This window comes from Physeter macrocephalus, chromosome 4 (assembly GCF_002837175.3).
Source record: "Physeter macrocephalus isolate SW-GA chromosome 4, ASM283717v5, whole genome shotgun sequence".
Lineage (NCBI taxonomy): Eukaryota > Metazoa > Chordata > Mammalia > Artiodactyla > Physeteridae > Physeter > Physeter macrocephalus.
Window position 1 is genome coordinate 65,147,938 of NC_041217.1, and position 16,107 is coordinate 65,164,044.

The window sequence follows — 16,107 nt, forward strand, 5'->3', positions numbered from 1 at the left end:
TGGCCAGATATAACTCATTCTCACTTTAAGAGAATGGCAAGAGAAACATAAGAAAACAAATCTTAAATTCAGCACTATTTTTCCTTTTTCAGCATAGAATCACAGAGTCTTGGAATTGGCTTGGTCTTTTGGGACCATCTGGTGCAAGCCTCTCTTTTTCATATAAGAAAACAGGGCCAGAAATAATAAAAGCTAACAGTTATGGACTGTTTACTCTATGCCAGGCACTGTAATTTACATGTATTACCTCATTTAATCTTCACAACAGCCCTCTAAAATAGGTACCATTATTACCTTTATTTTACAGGTGAAAAAATGAGGCACAGAGAAGTTTAGTAAATTTAATTAGGTCACACAGCTGAAAAATAGATCGGGATACAAACCCAGGTGGTCCAGCTTCAGACACCAAACCTTTAACCACTACTGTTATAGTTTCTCCTAAAAGTACTTAAGCTATCTGCCAGTCATCTTATAACTACTTAGTGGTAGGTCCAGAACTAGTACAGGTATGAGGGACCCACCCCGGTTTCCACTTACTGACAGAATGACAATGGGAGATATAGTTGAAACCATGGCCTAAACCAAAAAGGATGAATTTTTCTACCCATTGCAATCTTGATTTCCACCAATAATTGAGAGATTGAAACAGAGCCATCAGAAGTAAGAAGACCTTCCGGGAAGTCACTACTGACCTTATTGTGCCATGAAGGGAGACAGGTTTTATAACCCTATGACAGTCTATACCCACACTTTTTTTTTTTTTTTTTAAATTCTGGAAATCACTCTGCTAAGTTCTGAGAAGTGATATCACTAAGATGTAGATGAGGCAAAAGATTCAACAAGAGAACTCTCCTGATGAGACATACTGACTACCTCACTACTTAATTATATATTCGTAGAAAAAGTTAACACAATGACAAACTATGAAATGGAATAGAATAGGAGTCTTGAGATAATTTACTATAGAAAATACAGCATCTCTTATCTATATCACTCAGGGAGCTCAAAGCACTTTGCAAACAACTCATTAATTCTCTGCTGATTTTATTTATCAGTTACTACATTCCTTAACCCTCACCACACCATCTCAGGTAAGGGGCAGGAGTGGAGCCAGAATTATTATATTCCTCTAACCCAGGCTAAAATGGCCATGCAAATGGACAGGGTGCTCCCAGGGGCATATGAAAATGAGTAAGAGCTGTCTTTGGGAGCTGCACCTAGGGCACTGCCTCAATCATGTGACATTTCAGGCAAATTTTTTAATGAAAAGAAAAGGTAAAAAGTATGCTTAGAATCACTACACCAAGTTCCAACCATAACAGCATCCATCTAACAAAGGTTTGAAACCAAAGTTAAGTTAACCAATGCTAAGTTTTCCTAAGGCATGCATGTAAACTACGCCTCAAGAGAAGCCAGGGTTATGCTTTAAATTAAAATTAAAATGCTTTCTTATTTAAATATGTTCGATATCTGGGTTTGGGATTGGTTGCTTGCTTGGGGGTAAATTCTGTAATTTTGCCAACAACAAGCATAAGTTTATGGATGTCAGCAGAACGGAGAAGCACGTGAAGAGAGGCATGTGAGAGAGGCCTGGCACCAGCAGTGAGCTAGATGCACCAGCAGGCAATGCCCGCCTCCACCCAGACTGCAGCCTGCCACCCACCTGGGGACCCACACCCTCTCTCCTTCCAGCTCGCAACACCCCACAGGGCCTAAGTCACAAGTTTCCCCTGCGTTTCCCCACTCATAAATCCTCTTCCAGCTTCCTCAGTTTCACTTAAATCTTTTTCATTCCCAATCCTCACAGACATCCTATTGTTAGAAGAAATGACACCAAATTTCCAAAGACCTCACTCTGGTAGGTCTGACCAAGCTGTTCTTTGCATCCTCCTCCCCACCTCTCAGGTGCCAGAATTGGTCCAAATCCACTTCTAAAAGTGGACGACACAAAATCGACTGAAGAGAAGGGGCGCTTCTCATCATAAGCTCATATTGTGTCTGCCACGGAGCCATATTATTGTAGGTCTATTGCTTCTAACCAGATTATAATAAATAGTACAGGGTCTAATCACCTGACTTCTGCCTAGCACATCGCTGTACCTGAAACAGAGGTTCAAGTAAAACTGAATCAAGTAACTTCCCTTCATTTGCTCCCCTTCTCTCTCTCTGTCCCTTCCACACACACAAAAAAAGACCAAATACTTGAATTCTCTCATCAGTAAGAAAAAGTTTTTGCATTTGCCTGCTAGAGATGAACTTCTATGAAAAGTCACTCCTGCCACGTCAACCCCAAAAGGAATCTGATCAGAGGCAGCTCTAAATTGTCTGAAGTTATTTCACTCCACTCCTGTTCTCTGTTCAAGGCCTAATCCCATCAGAATTATTTCCCTGAAATATACAGCTTCCTTCCACGATGTCCCCTCCACCTACATATACAAACACACACACACATACACATGTACACACATGTGTGCACACACACACAAATTATTCTCTAATGCTATAAAAAGACGAGGATTAGGAACCCCATAATGTAATTGCTATACTAAAAAGAAGTGGCAGGCGAAAATAATAAGGAAGGGTGAAAAAGGTGAAATACAGTAGTAGACTTCAGGAAAAAAAAAACTACAGTCTGTGATGGGGGTGTTAATTGAACCCAGAGAAAAAAGAAAAGAGAGAGAACAAAGGCGTGTTAAGAAAGCAAAAAATAATTTTTTTAACCTCCTTCAGTGATTTGATAACTTCACTGTAGATAATATGCAGAGGAAAATTGGCTGAAAAGTGCCATATATAGCTATTATGTTCTAAAATTAAAAACTATTCACAATTACAGCTATTCGTTACTATCTATAAATAGTCTTCTTAGTAAATGGCACCCAATATTTTTTGTGTGTGTGTTTTCCTCATTTTTAAACCTGCATGATTTTTGACACAGAAATTTTTAAAAATCAAGAAACATTAAAAAATATAGTTAAGGTCTTTTTAAGAAATGCAGTATGTTTGAATTTTTCTTCTCCTTCTCTTCCATCCCATCAACCCCACTACCACTACCTCTACACATATGCAAAACCCAGCCTATTGCTAATATGTCAGAAGACAAGGAATGGTTCTTAAAAAACAAAAGAAAATGAGATATTAAATGGTCCAAAACTCTCTATGAAATCTCTATGTTCCCAGAAGGAACAAGCAGATAAAAGCCACTTCTGAAATACACTTGCTGGAGGTCTTGACAGGGCTTTCTTGCTGTTGAGATCTACTGCCTGAGAATTTTGCAGGCATTCCTTGTTCTTAGCATTTATTTAAAAAAGCAAAAAGGTATCAAAATAAAAACTTACCTACATTCTCAACAAGAAGACACTAGAGTTCTCTTTGTTCCCAGAAGGAACAAGCAGATAAAAGCCACTTCTGAAATACACTTGCTGGAGGTCTTGACAGGGCTTTCTTGCTGTTGAGATCTACTGCCTGAGAATTTTGCAGGCATTCCTTGTTCTTAGCATTTATTTAAAAAAGCAAAAAGGTATCAACATAAAAACTTACCTACATTCTCAACAAGAAGACACTAGGGTTCTCTTTTTTTTTTTTTTTCTGAATATCCCCACAGTAATTTCTGACTAAATACCTATCAATCAACTGTAATCTAGACGGTGCTGCCTACTCTGGGTGTTATGCGTGTGTGTTTCTTTAAAGTTCCAAAAGGTTGGTAAGACAATCTTATTAGCTAGTTTCCCTACTAATTTCTGAGTTTTCCAATGAAAGTCCTTCACAAAATCAAAAAAGCAAAAGCAGCCAAGGAATGCAATCACCACGCTTCCTCTCAGGGTCCTGCCTTCCTTGTAAAGACCTAGGTAAGCCCACTGAGTGAGCTCCGTGTGAGAATACAAACAAACAAACACAGCCCACCCTAAATCAAGTAACCTCCACAATGCTTGAGACAGAAGCTCAAAAATACTCATTCAATGTGAGGGGCTTGAAAGTAACAATAGGAAAAGTCCCAAAACAATGAAGGAATGTATGTGAACTGATCATCCAAGTGATCTTTTCACTAGCTCTGTATCAAGATGGGGAAAAAAAAAGAGCTCCTACAACTTTACAGACACTATGTGTCTCAGACACGTCAACCGTATGTAAGATTTGCGGGCTCGTAGAAAGAGGGTGAGGCCGATCTTGTGTAAGTAATCGTGCTTTAGAATCAAAGAGTCCTTTTCAACACACCGCAGTTGTCTCCTACCTATAACACCGAACACTCAACATTCCAGAAGAGGTTTCTTTTCCTTCCCCTTAATCCTTCCAATACACAAGTTGAGGAATAAGGAGAAAGGCCTTTTTTTCTTTCTCTTTTTTCTCTTTTTGTTTTTTTACTTTCACCCATGGGTGCTCTCTTCATCCAAAACTCTGTGTGTGTGTGTGTGTGTGTGTGTGTGTGTGTGTGCGTTTATTTCCCTCTTAACACGGGGCCAATGATCCTTGTCATTTCCAATTTACAGTACTCAATAAACTATTTTTTAAATATATTATTTGAGAGACAACACACAAAACCGTGATTTAGATTTTTTAAAATCTCCAAATGTTAATGTCATTCAATAACAGAAAATCTTAAAAACAAAATATATAATCCAACAATTATACCTTTAGAGTATTATTTTGACCTTTCTATCACCATAGTTTAGGCAATATTCATGTAAGGAGCAAACTCTTGAACCCACACCAGAACCAGATCTCTATTCACACCCACCCACTTTGATCTACTGCCTCAGTAGATTTTAATTAGAAGACTAGAATTAAACACTTTGGCCACAATATACATTTAAGTGCCCTGATGGGCTTCCTTTCAATAAAAGTCTGATAAAGTGTCTTTAAAATAGAGTCTCTTTGGCCTGGATTATCAAATATGCCTTTATAGCTTGATTCTACATTTTATGAAGCAAGATCAGCAGGAACGCATACCTGATTAGTAACAAATTTCAACAAACCAAATATTCCAAGTAAATAAGCAACAGAGAAAAAAGAAAATGAGAAGGAAGAAAAAAAAAGAAGAGAAAGAAATATATACACACTTAGGTTTCCTGCTCCAGGCTAATAGAAAAAAAAAAAAAAAACTAGAAAGTGTGACAAACTGAAAAAGCCCTTTTGAAATTTGTATGCACAATCCATACATTTCTTAAAAGGTGTCTCACAGCTAAAATAATGCAATTCACAGCTTTGCAATAAGGTTAGGCTTTGGCAAGGCAACCTGGAAGACTTAAAGATCTAAACATCACTGCTCAGGTGCTTTGTCTGGGATATCATGCACAACACAAATAACATTCAACAAAGGAGCTGCTTACTAATTTTCCATACATTTCAAGACCCGAGTAATTACATATTTGATCAATGGTCACATCTTGAAACTATTTATTTTTTAAAAGAGAAACACAGAGAGGACTCAAAAAGAAAGCCACCCTGTGTGCCCTCACTCCCCCCCTTCCTTTTTTTATGTGTAACTATCAATGTATATCAGCCGGGCATGCAATCATATTTATTGTCACTTTCATTCATGTCATGCCCTTGCTTATATGGTTTAGATATGAATTATTGACTGTTACACTCCTTGTTGTAAAAAATAAATAAAGAAATAGTATGTCAGGTACTTTGCACTGCTCTACAGCAAGCGAGCAAGTCAGAGGCCAGCAGAAGCTCCCGCTTTATATAACCACCCCTCGCTCCTCATCTTTATGCCCTGGTTTCAGATTGCCTTCTCAACTCTTTCTTTTTACAAGGGAGAGACTCACCCACCTTGGAAAATTAAGGATTAAAATAAACAAACAAGAGGAGGTTGCTAAATGTCCTTCCCAGAGCATCTGTTGTTTAAGAACACCTCTGATTGATGACTGCTATTTTTTAATTGTTGCTTTAAATTTTAAATGCCCTCCTGGGATGTGTTATAAGTGTGTTAGTCCATGATATGAGGTCTAGAAAGTAGAAAAACAACAAAATGAGTGAGCTCGTGGCATTCTGTTCTCCTAAACCCACTGATTCTCCCAGCTATAAAATCACAGGGCACTCAAATACCGATAACCTGATGTTGTGTGACGCTTTCCACAAAGATACTTAACAACACTCTGTCGAGAATCTCTAGTTTGCTGCTTCGTGTAATTACAAGAAAAAAAGGAAAGGAAACTTTAAACACTTAAGCAACCCGGTGCCCAACTCCAAAAAAATTAAGTGTTTTAAAGATGGACCAAAATATATTCCTTCAGGAAACGGACTTTTACTCTCATATTTTTCCCCCAAAGGCACATCATTCTATAAATTTCCCTTCATTACCTCTATTTCAGCCTCAATTTCAAAGAGGCCGGGAAGGGAGTTAAGGCAAATAAACCAGTAATGCCTGGTAATAACTGTCAAAGAAACTTGGTGCTTTCTTTTACAGGAAGCAGGGCTACTAGGACTTCCTATTGGAATATGCGATCAATCTTGAGAGTACTTCTATTCTGAAATTTTAATATTTAAATAATGGGTTCCTGATTGCCGGTTAAGTGGTCAACTGGCCAAAGAAAATGCTTAAATGTTGGAATCTCATTCCTACCTGTTTTTTCTTTGATTTCACACAACACATTAAACAAGGCAGGCTTCATTCTGTGGCAGTTTAAAGCATGTTTTCTGCAAGAAAGAAACAACAGAATAGCTTAGGTGGACTCTAGAGATCAAGCTGCTCATAATGCACAGGGGGAAGAAAATTTGAACATTTAGCCAAAATTATAGACCAAGCATAACTCTGTGGCATGCTTCAATTGCTTTATGACTTAATAAAGAGTCCCGCCATAGAAAAAGAAATAATGTTAATTAGCAGGGAGAGAGTAGGGATTTAACTACAGAACAGAACTAATCTCAATTACGCCCATTTAGGAAGAGTTTTGGGCTTGTTTGTTTGTTTGTTTGTTTTTTAAATAAGTAGTTTAATCCAAGTGGAAGTCTTAAACCAATAATCCTATCCAGGGCAATGAATACACGGCAGAGTCAAATGCATGGGTTAACAGTTTTGTATAATCTATGCAATCACCACAGCCTAGGAGCTGTCTGCTTCTCGGTCCGTGTGTGTTTTCAAATTTAATTCATCCATGTGTTCGAATTCATTCCGCAGATGCCCCTGTATTCTCATAAACACAAGATGCTTGAAAGGTCTTCTGAGTAGAACTGTCAATTTATAAAATTTCAGTCCCCAAGTTAAAGAGTATGGAAATGCATTGCCAGGGGGCAAACATACCCATATGGGGAATAAATTCATTTCTCTGTGTTCACATTATGTTGCTTGTGCACACACTGCTTATTTGCAGGTGTTGAAATTCAATTATTTACAATTAGGACCTTGCACCCATTGGGGGAAAAATAAATACAATTCTGCCTTTTAGATTAGTGATTTACCTGGTTCTTCTGTGTGTTTGTATTCAGAATGCACTTGAAGACCAAAACAATACCTTTCCCTTTATTTTACTCTGGAAGCACTTAGCAGAAGGATATTGTTTTGGAAACAAAATACTGATCGTATCAGCTATTAGTTAAGGGAATTCTGTTGACTAACTAAAATGAATGTGTAAAGATAAATGGGAACCTCTGGCACTCAAGACACATGCAGTTCTTTTAAAATCCCTTTCAAAGTTAAAAAATAGACACATCCTCATGAACGGAAACCATGAACCATGCTCTATATACTGTACATCAGAGGAGTCATAAACTCAAAATTCAAAAGTATCAAAATAAACATACACATTGTGTCTAAAATAGGAATGGTTCCCTACGTAAATAATAAATGTACATGATGAAGATCTGACTACGGAAAGGAAACACCCGATTAAAATATTTGCTCAGTTACATTGTTTAACCAAAAAGAAAAGCTTAGTGGCGATTTAGTTCTCTTGTGGGATGAGAAAAAAGGTGAAAAAAACCTTCAATGTATCAAAGACTTCTTTCTGGGCCTTTTAAAAGAGTTTTCATTAATTGTATTCTTATATAAAGGCCCAAATGCAAAAACAAATAACAACAAAAAATTCCACACGGCTTTGCAGAAATATTGCATTGCCACAGCACATCAATGGGGTTATAGAGAGAGAACAGAAAATGTCACTATCCCAAAATTGTGTCTGATCTCTCAACATCTAGGCCATTAAAAGGAGGAACCCGCCAAGCCATGGCTGTCCTCAGTTGGACAAAAAGGAGTGGGACTAAATATCAGAAAAGTGGTGAGTTTCCAGTCTTACCGGCCCCTTCAGCTGCATAAACTTGTTATTAAAGCAGTTTATTGGTATGTCTGAGTTTATTTTTCTGGAACAATGTAATGGAGAAATCTGTTCCAATTCAAAAAGAGATTGCCAGTGGGAAATCTTCCTCTTACCCTACCTATTAGCTTTTCTCTGGATAATAAAATTCAAAAAGGGAACCGATTAATTTTTGAAAACTTTCCCCTATTTAAAAAAAATTTAGCATAGTTCCAGTCTTTGAAACTTCCCAAGTTTTCAAGGACCCATAAACCTCAGGAGTTTTGAGTTTACATGTTGCATGTGCTTACAGCTAAAATAAGAGTGTAATTCATAACATCCATGTTTTTAACTGCTCCTCGTTTTCTAAACTCAAATTCCTATTTCCCTTAGACAAAAATACATATAATGATGTCTTCTCTATAAAACTAAGTCTTGTGAGGTACAGGAATTGTGTATATATGATTAAAAAACCCAACTGCTTCTGAGATTTAACAAAGCTGGGTAATTGTAAAGACATATGTGGTCATTAGATTTTTTTAAATTCTTCCTTTCGAGATCGGCCTTGGGCAAGCAGTTGGTGGGTTGCTATTTAGTTTATTTTTTATTTTGAAAAGAGAATTTACTGTAAAATCCTAGAGTGGAGAATTATATACCAGGTAGTGGATTAAGTTGAGAAGCTACACAGCTTCTTTACTATGCTTCCTTAATGAATATCTTCCTATCCTATAGGATTGAAATACATAAAATACACACTTGCCTTCATTTCTATTTTAGTAGCATCTAAGTGGTCCTGAGAGAAGCATGGGAAAAAGAGCATGCTTGATTTCCCCCCCACACCCCTTTTTAAAGGACCATACATTCTGTACTACGAAAGGTTAGTAAACCCACTCAAAATAAGAGACAATAAAGTTACACTACATATCTGAGCCTCTTAAACCTACCAAATATGTTTAAAAGCAAAAGTATCTCTTCTTTCTTTACATCAGCTTTTCTTGAAACAGAATTAAATAAATGCAAAATATTTTCTGGATAGCTGACAACTACTGACAAAGAATTACCTTGCTTTTTTTTTTTTTAATAGGGAGATAAAGGGGAAAAGATAAAAATTAATTTTGGAGTAGTCCAGAAAGAAAATCCAAAATCTCTAATTCAGGGAAGGGGTCAACTAAATTTGCAAATAAAGTGTTCATGGGACATTTTATTTTGTAATGTTACGGAGTCCTTCAACAAGAAGTCATGTAATGCTGTTCAAAACTTGACAATTCTGCTTTCTCTGATACTTTTTTAAAGCAGTAAAAAGTGCCGAGGGCCGCTTTTGGATCAGTTGGCAATATTTTCGGCGTGCCTGAGTGTTTGCCTGGATATACATGAAGACCTCTATATTCACACACACTCACACACACACACACACACACACACTATATATATATACATATATATATGAAAAAATATATATACACAGCCATATCACGGCATGGGAGATTACACTTTCGATAACAACGCTCCTTCAAATTTTACTCCTCCGCCATACAGTTGCTCGTCAAAATGGGCAAAGAAATAACATTTAAAAAGAAAGCGCTGTGGTGATTCGGTTCCCATTGTTTCCCCCAGCGAGAGGGAGAAAAACAAAAAAACCCCAAGAAAGGAAAAGAAAAGCCTCCATCTCACCTGGCCTGCGCCTCATCCAAACTCTGGTCTGTGATGGTCATAATTTGCTGTAAAATGTCTCCAATGTCCTGCTTCCTCCCGCCCTCCCCCTCGGTCCCTCCGGCCCCATCCTGCAAGTGCTGGGACAGGCCGGGGTGTCCGGCCATCCCGACCCCAGCATGGGAATGCATCAGCCTGGGCTGCTCGTCCATCTCCAAAGGCAACGGCAGCCCCCGGCTCTTCCTTTTCTGCTCCTCGGCTCGGCTCCTGGGAAGCACCAAGGCTTTTTATCCTTCAAGCTGTCTTCAAATCCTTTTCAGGATAAACAGGGAAGGGGGGAAAAAAGAAGACCAAAAGAAAAAAAAAAAAAATCCCTTTGCCTCTTTAGAGGATGGGGAGGGGGGAGGGGGAGGGGGGCGTGAAGGGGTTGCGGGGTGAGGGTGGGGATAAGGGCTGGTGGGGAAGGGTGTTGACTCCAAAAAGCAAGAAAAATAAACCACCTTCCCACTTGACGAAAAGAAATCAGAGCTGGCTTTTGGTTTTTCAGTCCGGTATCCTTTGCAAGGCAGAAATGGGCTCCCGGCGCTTATATCTGTGGCTTAATCCTTTTGCAAATATGCATTGATCGGGAGAAAGGAGAGGAAGGCTGGGGGATTGCAATGCAAACTTTCCCCCCCACCCCCCGCTGCCCCCCACCCCCACTCAGGGCCAGAGTGATCTCAAAGGGGGTGGGCTGTTGCAAAAGCCAGATCTCCCCCAGCCGCGGCGGCAAGGCAGAGCACAGGCTCTCTCCTCCACCGTGTCTCTGCAAACTCCAGCAGCCCCGTCAGCCTCCTGCTTTTGTTTAGCTCAGGCTCAGGACTCCAGAAACATATACAGAAAAACCACAGCCTGAGAGGAGGAGGAGGACGAGAAGGAGGAGGAGGACGAGAAGGAGGAGAGGGGAGGGGGCAGAGGAAAGGGAGGAGGGGGCGGGGAAGCCGGGAGGCGGGGAAGGGAAGGAGGGAGACGGGCACCCGGAGCCCCGCCCCCCTTTCCTGATTGGCCATCGGAGAAAAGACGGGCCCCTCCTCCCCCTGCTTTCCTCCCTGTGCCTCCTCCTAGGCCTCCTTCGGCTCCTCCTCGCCCGGCGCCCTGTCAATCAGAGTTCAGAGGTGGGCCGGGAAGGAAGCCGAGTTACTACCAAGTCTCCAGTCCTTAAAGGTGCAATGATACCGAAGCGCCAGCTCGGTTAGTCACTTCCCACTTTTCCTGCCTGCCTCGCTTGGGTTCTGTCCTTGAGAAAAATGTGGCTCCACTTAAAAGCAAACGAATAAAATTAACACGAAAGAACAAGGACGGTGTGGGTCGCCCCCTCAACCCGGGTTTTTCTTTTGCTGTAACGTTGCCATTTAAAACTTGATCCTTTTAAATCGTTAGAGCTCAGGGAAACTGTTGAGAGCGAAAGTTTGTCAGCACGAAGTTGTTATGAAACAATCGAGCTGTTAATATAATTAATAATGATCTCTAATAAGTGGCATATGTAAAAAATAGATTTTAAAAGACAATCACAATAGAGCTAAAAGTAATACTGAACTGTGACATTTTGGTTGCATGGAAGCTAAATTATGGATTATGAAACTAAATAATGCTGAAAAAAGATTAATAAATAAGTTCACCAAATGAAACTAATTCAACATCTCTCTTCCCCCTGGGGGAAATTAGTTATTTGGCTTAAGTACTTAATAAAGAAATGCATTATCACAGTCTGGTTCTAGTTTTTAATATAGTCTAATAAGCATTATTAACTGGGATAAGAAGCGAACTGACATTTATTGAATGCCTACTACGCACCAAGTAATTTACATGAGTTATTTTATTTAATCCCCAAGATATCTCTGTGAGTTATGGATTATTAGTTCCATTTTACAGAGAGGAAACTTCGAAAGCTTAAATAACTTGTCCAAGGTCCCATGTGTGAATAGTGTAAAAATTAGTTATGTGCCCATCTTGTCTGAAAAGAGACTCAGGATGCTTAAAATAATACATATTCAAACAAATTGACTCAAATTGAAAATGAGTAGGAAAGAATGAAAAAAATAATAATTAAATAAAATCAGGGGATGGGACTTCCCTGGCCGTCCAGTGGTTAAGATTTCGCCTTCCAGTGCAGGGGGCGTGGGTTCAGTCCCTGGTGGGGGAGCTAAGATCCCACATGCCTTGCGGCCAAAAAAACAAAACATAAAACAGAAGCAATATTGTAACAAATTCAATAAAGACTCTAAAAATAGTCCACATTAATAAAATAAATTAATTAATTAAAATAAAATCGGGGGGAAAACCTCATAAGAAACTCTTAGCTGAAGTTCAATACTATCGCTCCAGGTAGACCATCAATTCGCCTCTCATCTTTCCATGAGGCACATGAGAGAGGAACTCTGACTGGGTACACAGTCACAGTGGCCACAAGATAAAAGAGCAGATGAATTATTTTGGAAAAGCCAAGAACAGTATTTCGGAATATAAAATATTCTACTGTGCAGATAGCCCTCTTCCTGAATGACAGTATAGCCAAAAGAAATGCATTGAACTGCTCCAAACGTAAGTGTACCCGATATGCAAAATGGAAGGTAGCCTCACCAAATGCTTTGAGATCCTCAAATAAAATGTTATTATTTTTCTCAGTCCAACCTCCTTCCCAATCATTACAAAAAATAAGTCTGGCAAGTTAAGGGACTTGTGACAGGATTTCAAAGCAATTCTTAAGCTATTTGGTACTCATTGGCATGAGGGCATGCAGTAGGGAGTGTTAATTGCAATTATGATGTCATATTACTCGAAACAACTGTTCTATCCACTTACATATCCTGACTTGTTAACTGGGTTTTTTTAATCAACACTAATAATCCTCAAATCACATATCAATCACAGTGAGTGTGAGTTAGCACATCCCTGACAACGATGAAGTTATCACGTCTTAAAGCATGAAAAGAAGTTAGCTCAGAACCAATAAGAAATCAGTTTGTGAGCAAGTAATTAGAATTACTAAAAATCTAATAAAAGTTTACTAGGTAAAGTATTGGAAAACACACCATCAATACCAGAAGACCATTGTCATCTAGGAAAGTTTTAGTAGGGAAATAAGAAATGTACAACAATAATATTAATGACTATTTATTAAGTGCTTTATAAGGATAAGATATATTCAAGGTGCTTTATTAATTTAATCACCACAATTATTTGGCCTCAACACCTACACTTTTATAGTATTGCCAACACTATAGTGTTGCCGAAATATATTTTAATACAAAGTAAATGCTATAGAAGGTGTGCTATGCCTTAGACATGCTATAAAGGATGAGATAAGGGGACGATTTGGTTAGAGTGATTAGAAGAAGACTTTGAAGTGGATCTGAAGGATGAGTTGGGTCTAGAAGACATAGTGAGTGAATCTGACAGGAATACAGAGTTTCTCTTCAGGCACAATGGAAATGACTAGCAAAGTATAAATGTGAGGACTCTGAACAGCAGCATTTGTGCTTTATTCAGTGTATACTGGGGAGCCACTGAGGAAAGTTCTTTGTTTGTTTTAAACAGGGGAGCTGAAAAGCGTGTTTTTCTAAACTATCTGGTTGCCCAACACAAAATCTGAGAAGATGAAGTAAGGAAGGTAAATTAGGAAGGTGGCAGAAGAAATGGAAATGAGAGGACAATTATGAGGAACATTTTCAAGGAAGAGCCACTAGAACTCAATAATTGATTTTGTGTCAGTGGGAAGAATAAAGAAAATGTTTTCAAGCTTGGGTGAGAAGAATGCAGTGGCACTCACAGAATAATAATTATACCTATAGATAGAATTTGTTGAGTACTGATTACATTTCAGGCACCGTGTATACATTACCACTTAATTTTAACAATTTGACCCTTAATTTTAATAACATCCTTGTAAGGTTATAATCTCCATTTTGTAGATGAAGAAACCAAGGTTCCTAGAAGTTAAATTACTTGACAAAATATGTATTTAAAAAACTCTCTTATTTTTAATACTTTACAGAGGATCAAGGAAGAGGAGACACTGCCGTAGGTGAAACAGAATAAAAATTAGTCTTCTATTTGCATTAAACAAACAAACAAAAAACTTCTAAAAGTAGGAGGAGAAACTTACACATGCAATTTCCATACCTTCTGGGTTGTGGCAGGGGATGGGTAGTACTTTTTTGTACCTTCCATACCTCAGCAGTGCTTTAATTCTAGTAGGTATGTATTAAATATGTGTTGAAAGAATGAATGATGAATAATCACAGTGTATTTCTTCAGAATAATAACTGAAGTCCACTGAATCATGTTTTAAGGGCATGACATGAGTTATTACCAAAATTTGGCCAACTAGCAGAGTACTTCTCAATCTGACCTCATTCTAATGTTTACAAAGTCATCTCACCATGTTTGCCTCTGCTACGTCAGGATTTTGTTTACTCTGAGGATTCCCTTTCAAGCTTCATTACAAGCCCACTAGCATGTTGTCTCATCTGCACTAAGGAACAAAGATCGGGGTGCAAGAGGAATGTACAAAGACCTCGGTTTCTCCCCCAGAAAAGAAAATGGTTGCAAAGGCATGGGTCGCCTGGCGTAGTCACAGAAATAAATTCACTACCGCATGGTGTTACATCGTCTAAGCAGATACTCATCTGTGTATCTTTATGATTACGTTTGAATTGGCCTCCAGGTTTCTGTAACTCTTCTACTTTATGGGAAAAAGTAGAAAAACTCTTCGCCTCTTCTCAAGAGTGTCAGAACCAGAGTTAGTAACCAAAGACAAGACCTGGGGCAGTAGACGGCATCTATTTCTCCGCCCAAGGATTCTCATCTTTCTTTTTCAGCTATTCTCTTACCCCATGCTCCTTGCTTTTCTTCAACTTTTCCATTCCCTTCTCCACCCCCATTCCTCTTGCTCTTCCTTTTCTTCTGTCTAACCTCCTCAGTCCTGATCACAGAGATCTTTCCCTCCCAGCTTGGTCCTGTTGCCTTGCCTCACTGGGCGGACCCTGAAAGAGTGCTGGGCCCACCACCCTGCATGTAACACTGAAGTCATGTATCAGAGCAGGCAGAGCCTAGAGCAGAGATTCTTAACCCAGGGTCCATAAATGAGCTTCAGGAATTCTATGAACCCTTGAAAATGATATACAAAATTTGGTAGTATGTACTACTTTACATTATTCTTAGAACAGGGTCCATTATGTTTATCAGAGTGTCAAGAGATTTCAAGACCCCAAAAGGTAACAACTACTAGACTTGGATTATCAAGTAAAGTGAATGGTACAATTCTACCCTGCCTAGGTCTGGGAAAACCAGGTGGCTCTTAGCAGGTGAGATTTTTCTAGGAAATATCTGCCTCTCTTTCCTAAACAAAGCAAGCTACCAGACTGTCAACAGCTTATTAGGACTGGCTATTGAATGATAGTCAATCCAATATCGATATCAGGGCTAAAGAGCTGCAGGGACTAACCCTTGAAAGCAAATCAAAAAAAAGAGGGTGGGGATCTTTGGTAGAACATTGATGTTGTCGTATTGCTCATGACACGAATATAGTGGTAATAAGACAAACTGGATTCCCTAATTTCATGGAGCTTTCATTCTAGTATTAGGAGATAAACAATAATCAAATAAATAAAAATATAAGCTCAGAGACTCATAAATGCTATGAATAAAATGAAACAGGGTAATGTGATGTGAAGCTGGGGAGGAAATATCAAATAAGGTGGTCAGAGAAGGGCTTTCCAAAAGCTGACATTTAAGGCTGAACTTGAGGATAAAAGGCCAGATGGGCAGATCCTGGGAAAAAGCAATGGAGGGGGGAGTGGGGCAGGAGGGAGGAAATGAACTATGCATAGGGCTTGAGTTTAGATTTGAACTTGAAGCAAAGAAAGCCAGAGAGACTGGAGCATAATGAACAAAAGAAAAAGTTTACAAAGAAGAAATCGGAGAGGGAAGCAGAGACCAAAAAACATATGGACTTTTTGGCCATGGTAAGGACTTTGGATTTTTTTTTTCTTTTTTTAGTAGATTTATTTATTTATTTATTTATTTATTCACCACTCAAGAGAGGTCGTTTTCCCTTTATTTCCTCTGTGATTTTGTTTATGAGTATTCCTGTATCGCTCATTTGGAATATATCTTTTTTAAAAAATTTATTTTATTCATTTATTTTTGGCTGCGTTGGGTCTTCATTGCTCCACGCAGGCTTTCT

General features: G+C 38.8%; 1 protein-coding gene across 4 annotated transcripts in view; it reads right to left on the reverse strand.

Moving 5' to 3' along the window:
• The window catches only part of PBX1 (PBX homeobox 1), a 285,866-nt gene extending 275,078 nt beyond the window's left edge, over positions 1 to 10,788 (reverse strand). For 3 of the 4 annotated variants that reach the window (XM_028488707.2, XM_007101676.3, XM_028488708.2), the window contains exons 1-2: positions 9,903 to 10,788; positions 6,566 to 6,639 (exon numbers count right to left, since the gene is read on the reverse strand). In XM_028488707.2, the coding sequence (XP_028344508.1) occupies positions 6,566 to 6,639; positions 9,903 to 10,093 (265 nt within the window). In that variant the 5' untranslated portion in view covers positions 10,094 to 10,788. The remainder of the gene's footprint in view (positions 1 to 6,565; positions 6,640 to 9,902) is intronic. The other variant, XM_007101675.4, reaches the window with a different exon arrangement.
• Positions 10,789 to 16,107: the final 5,319 nt, after the last annotated feature.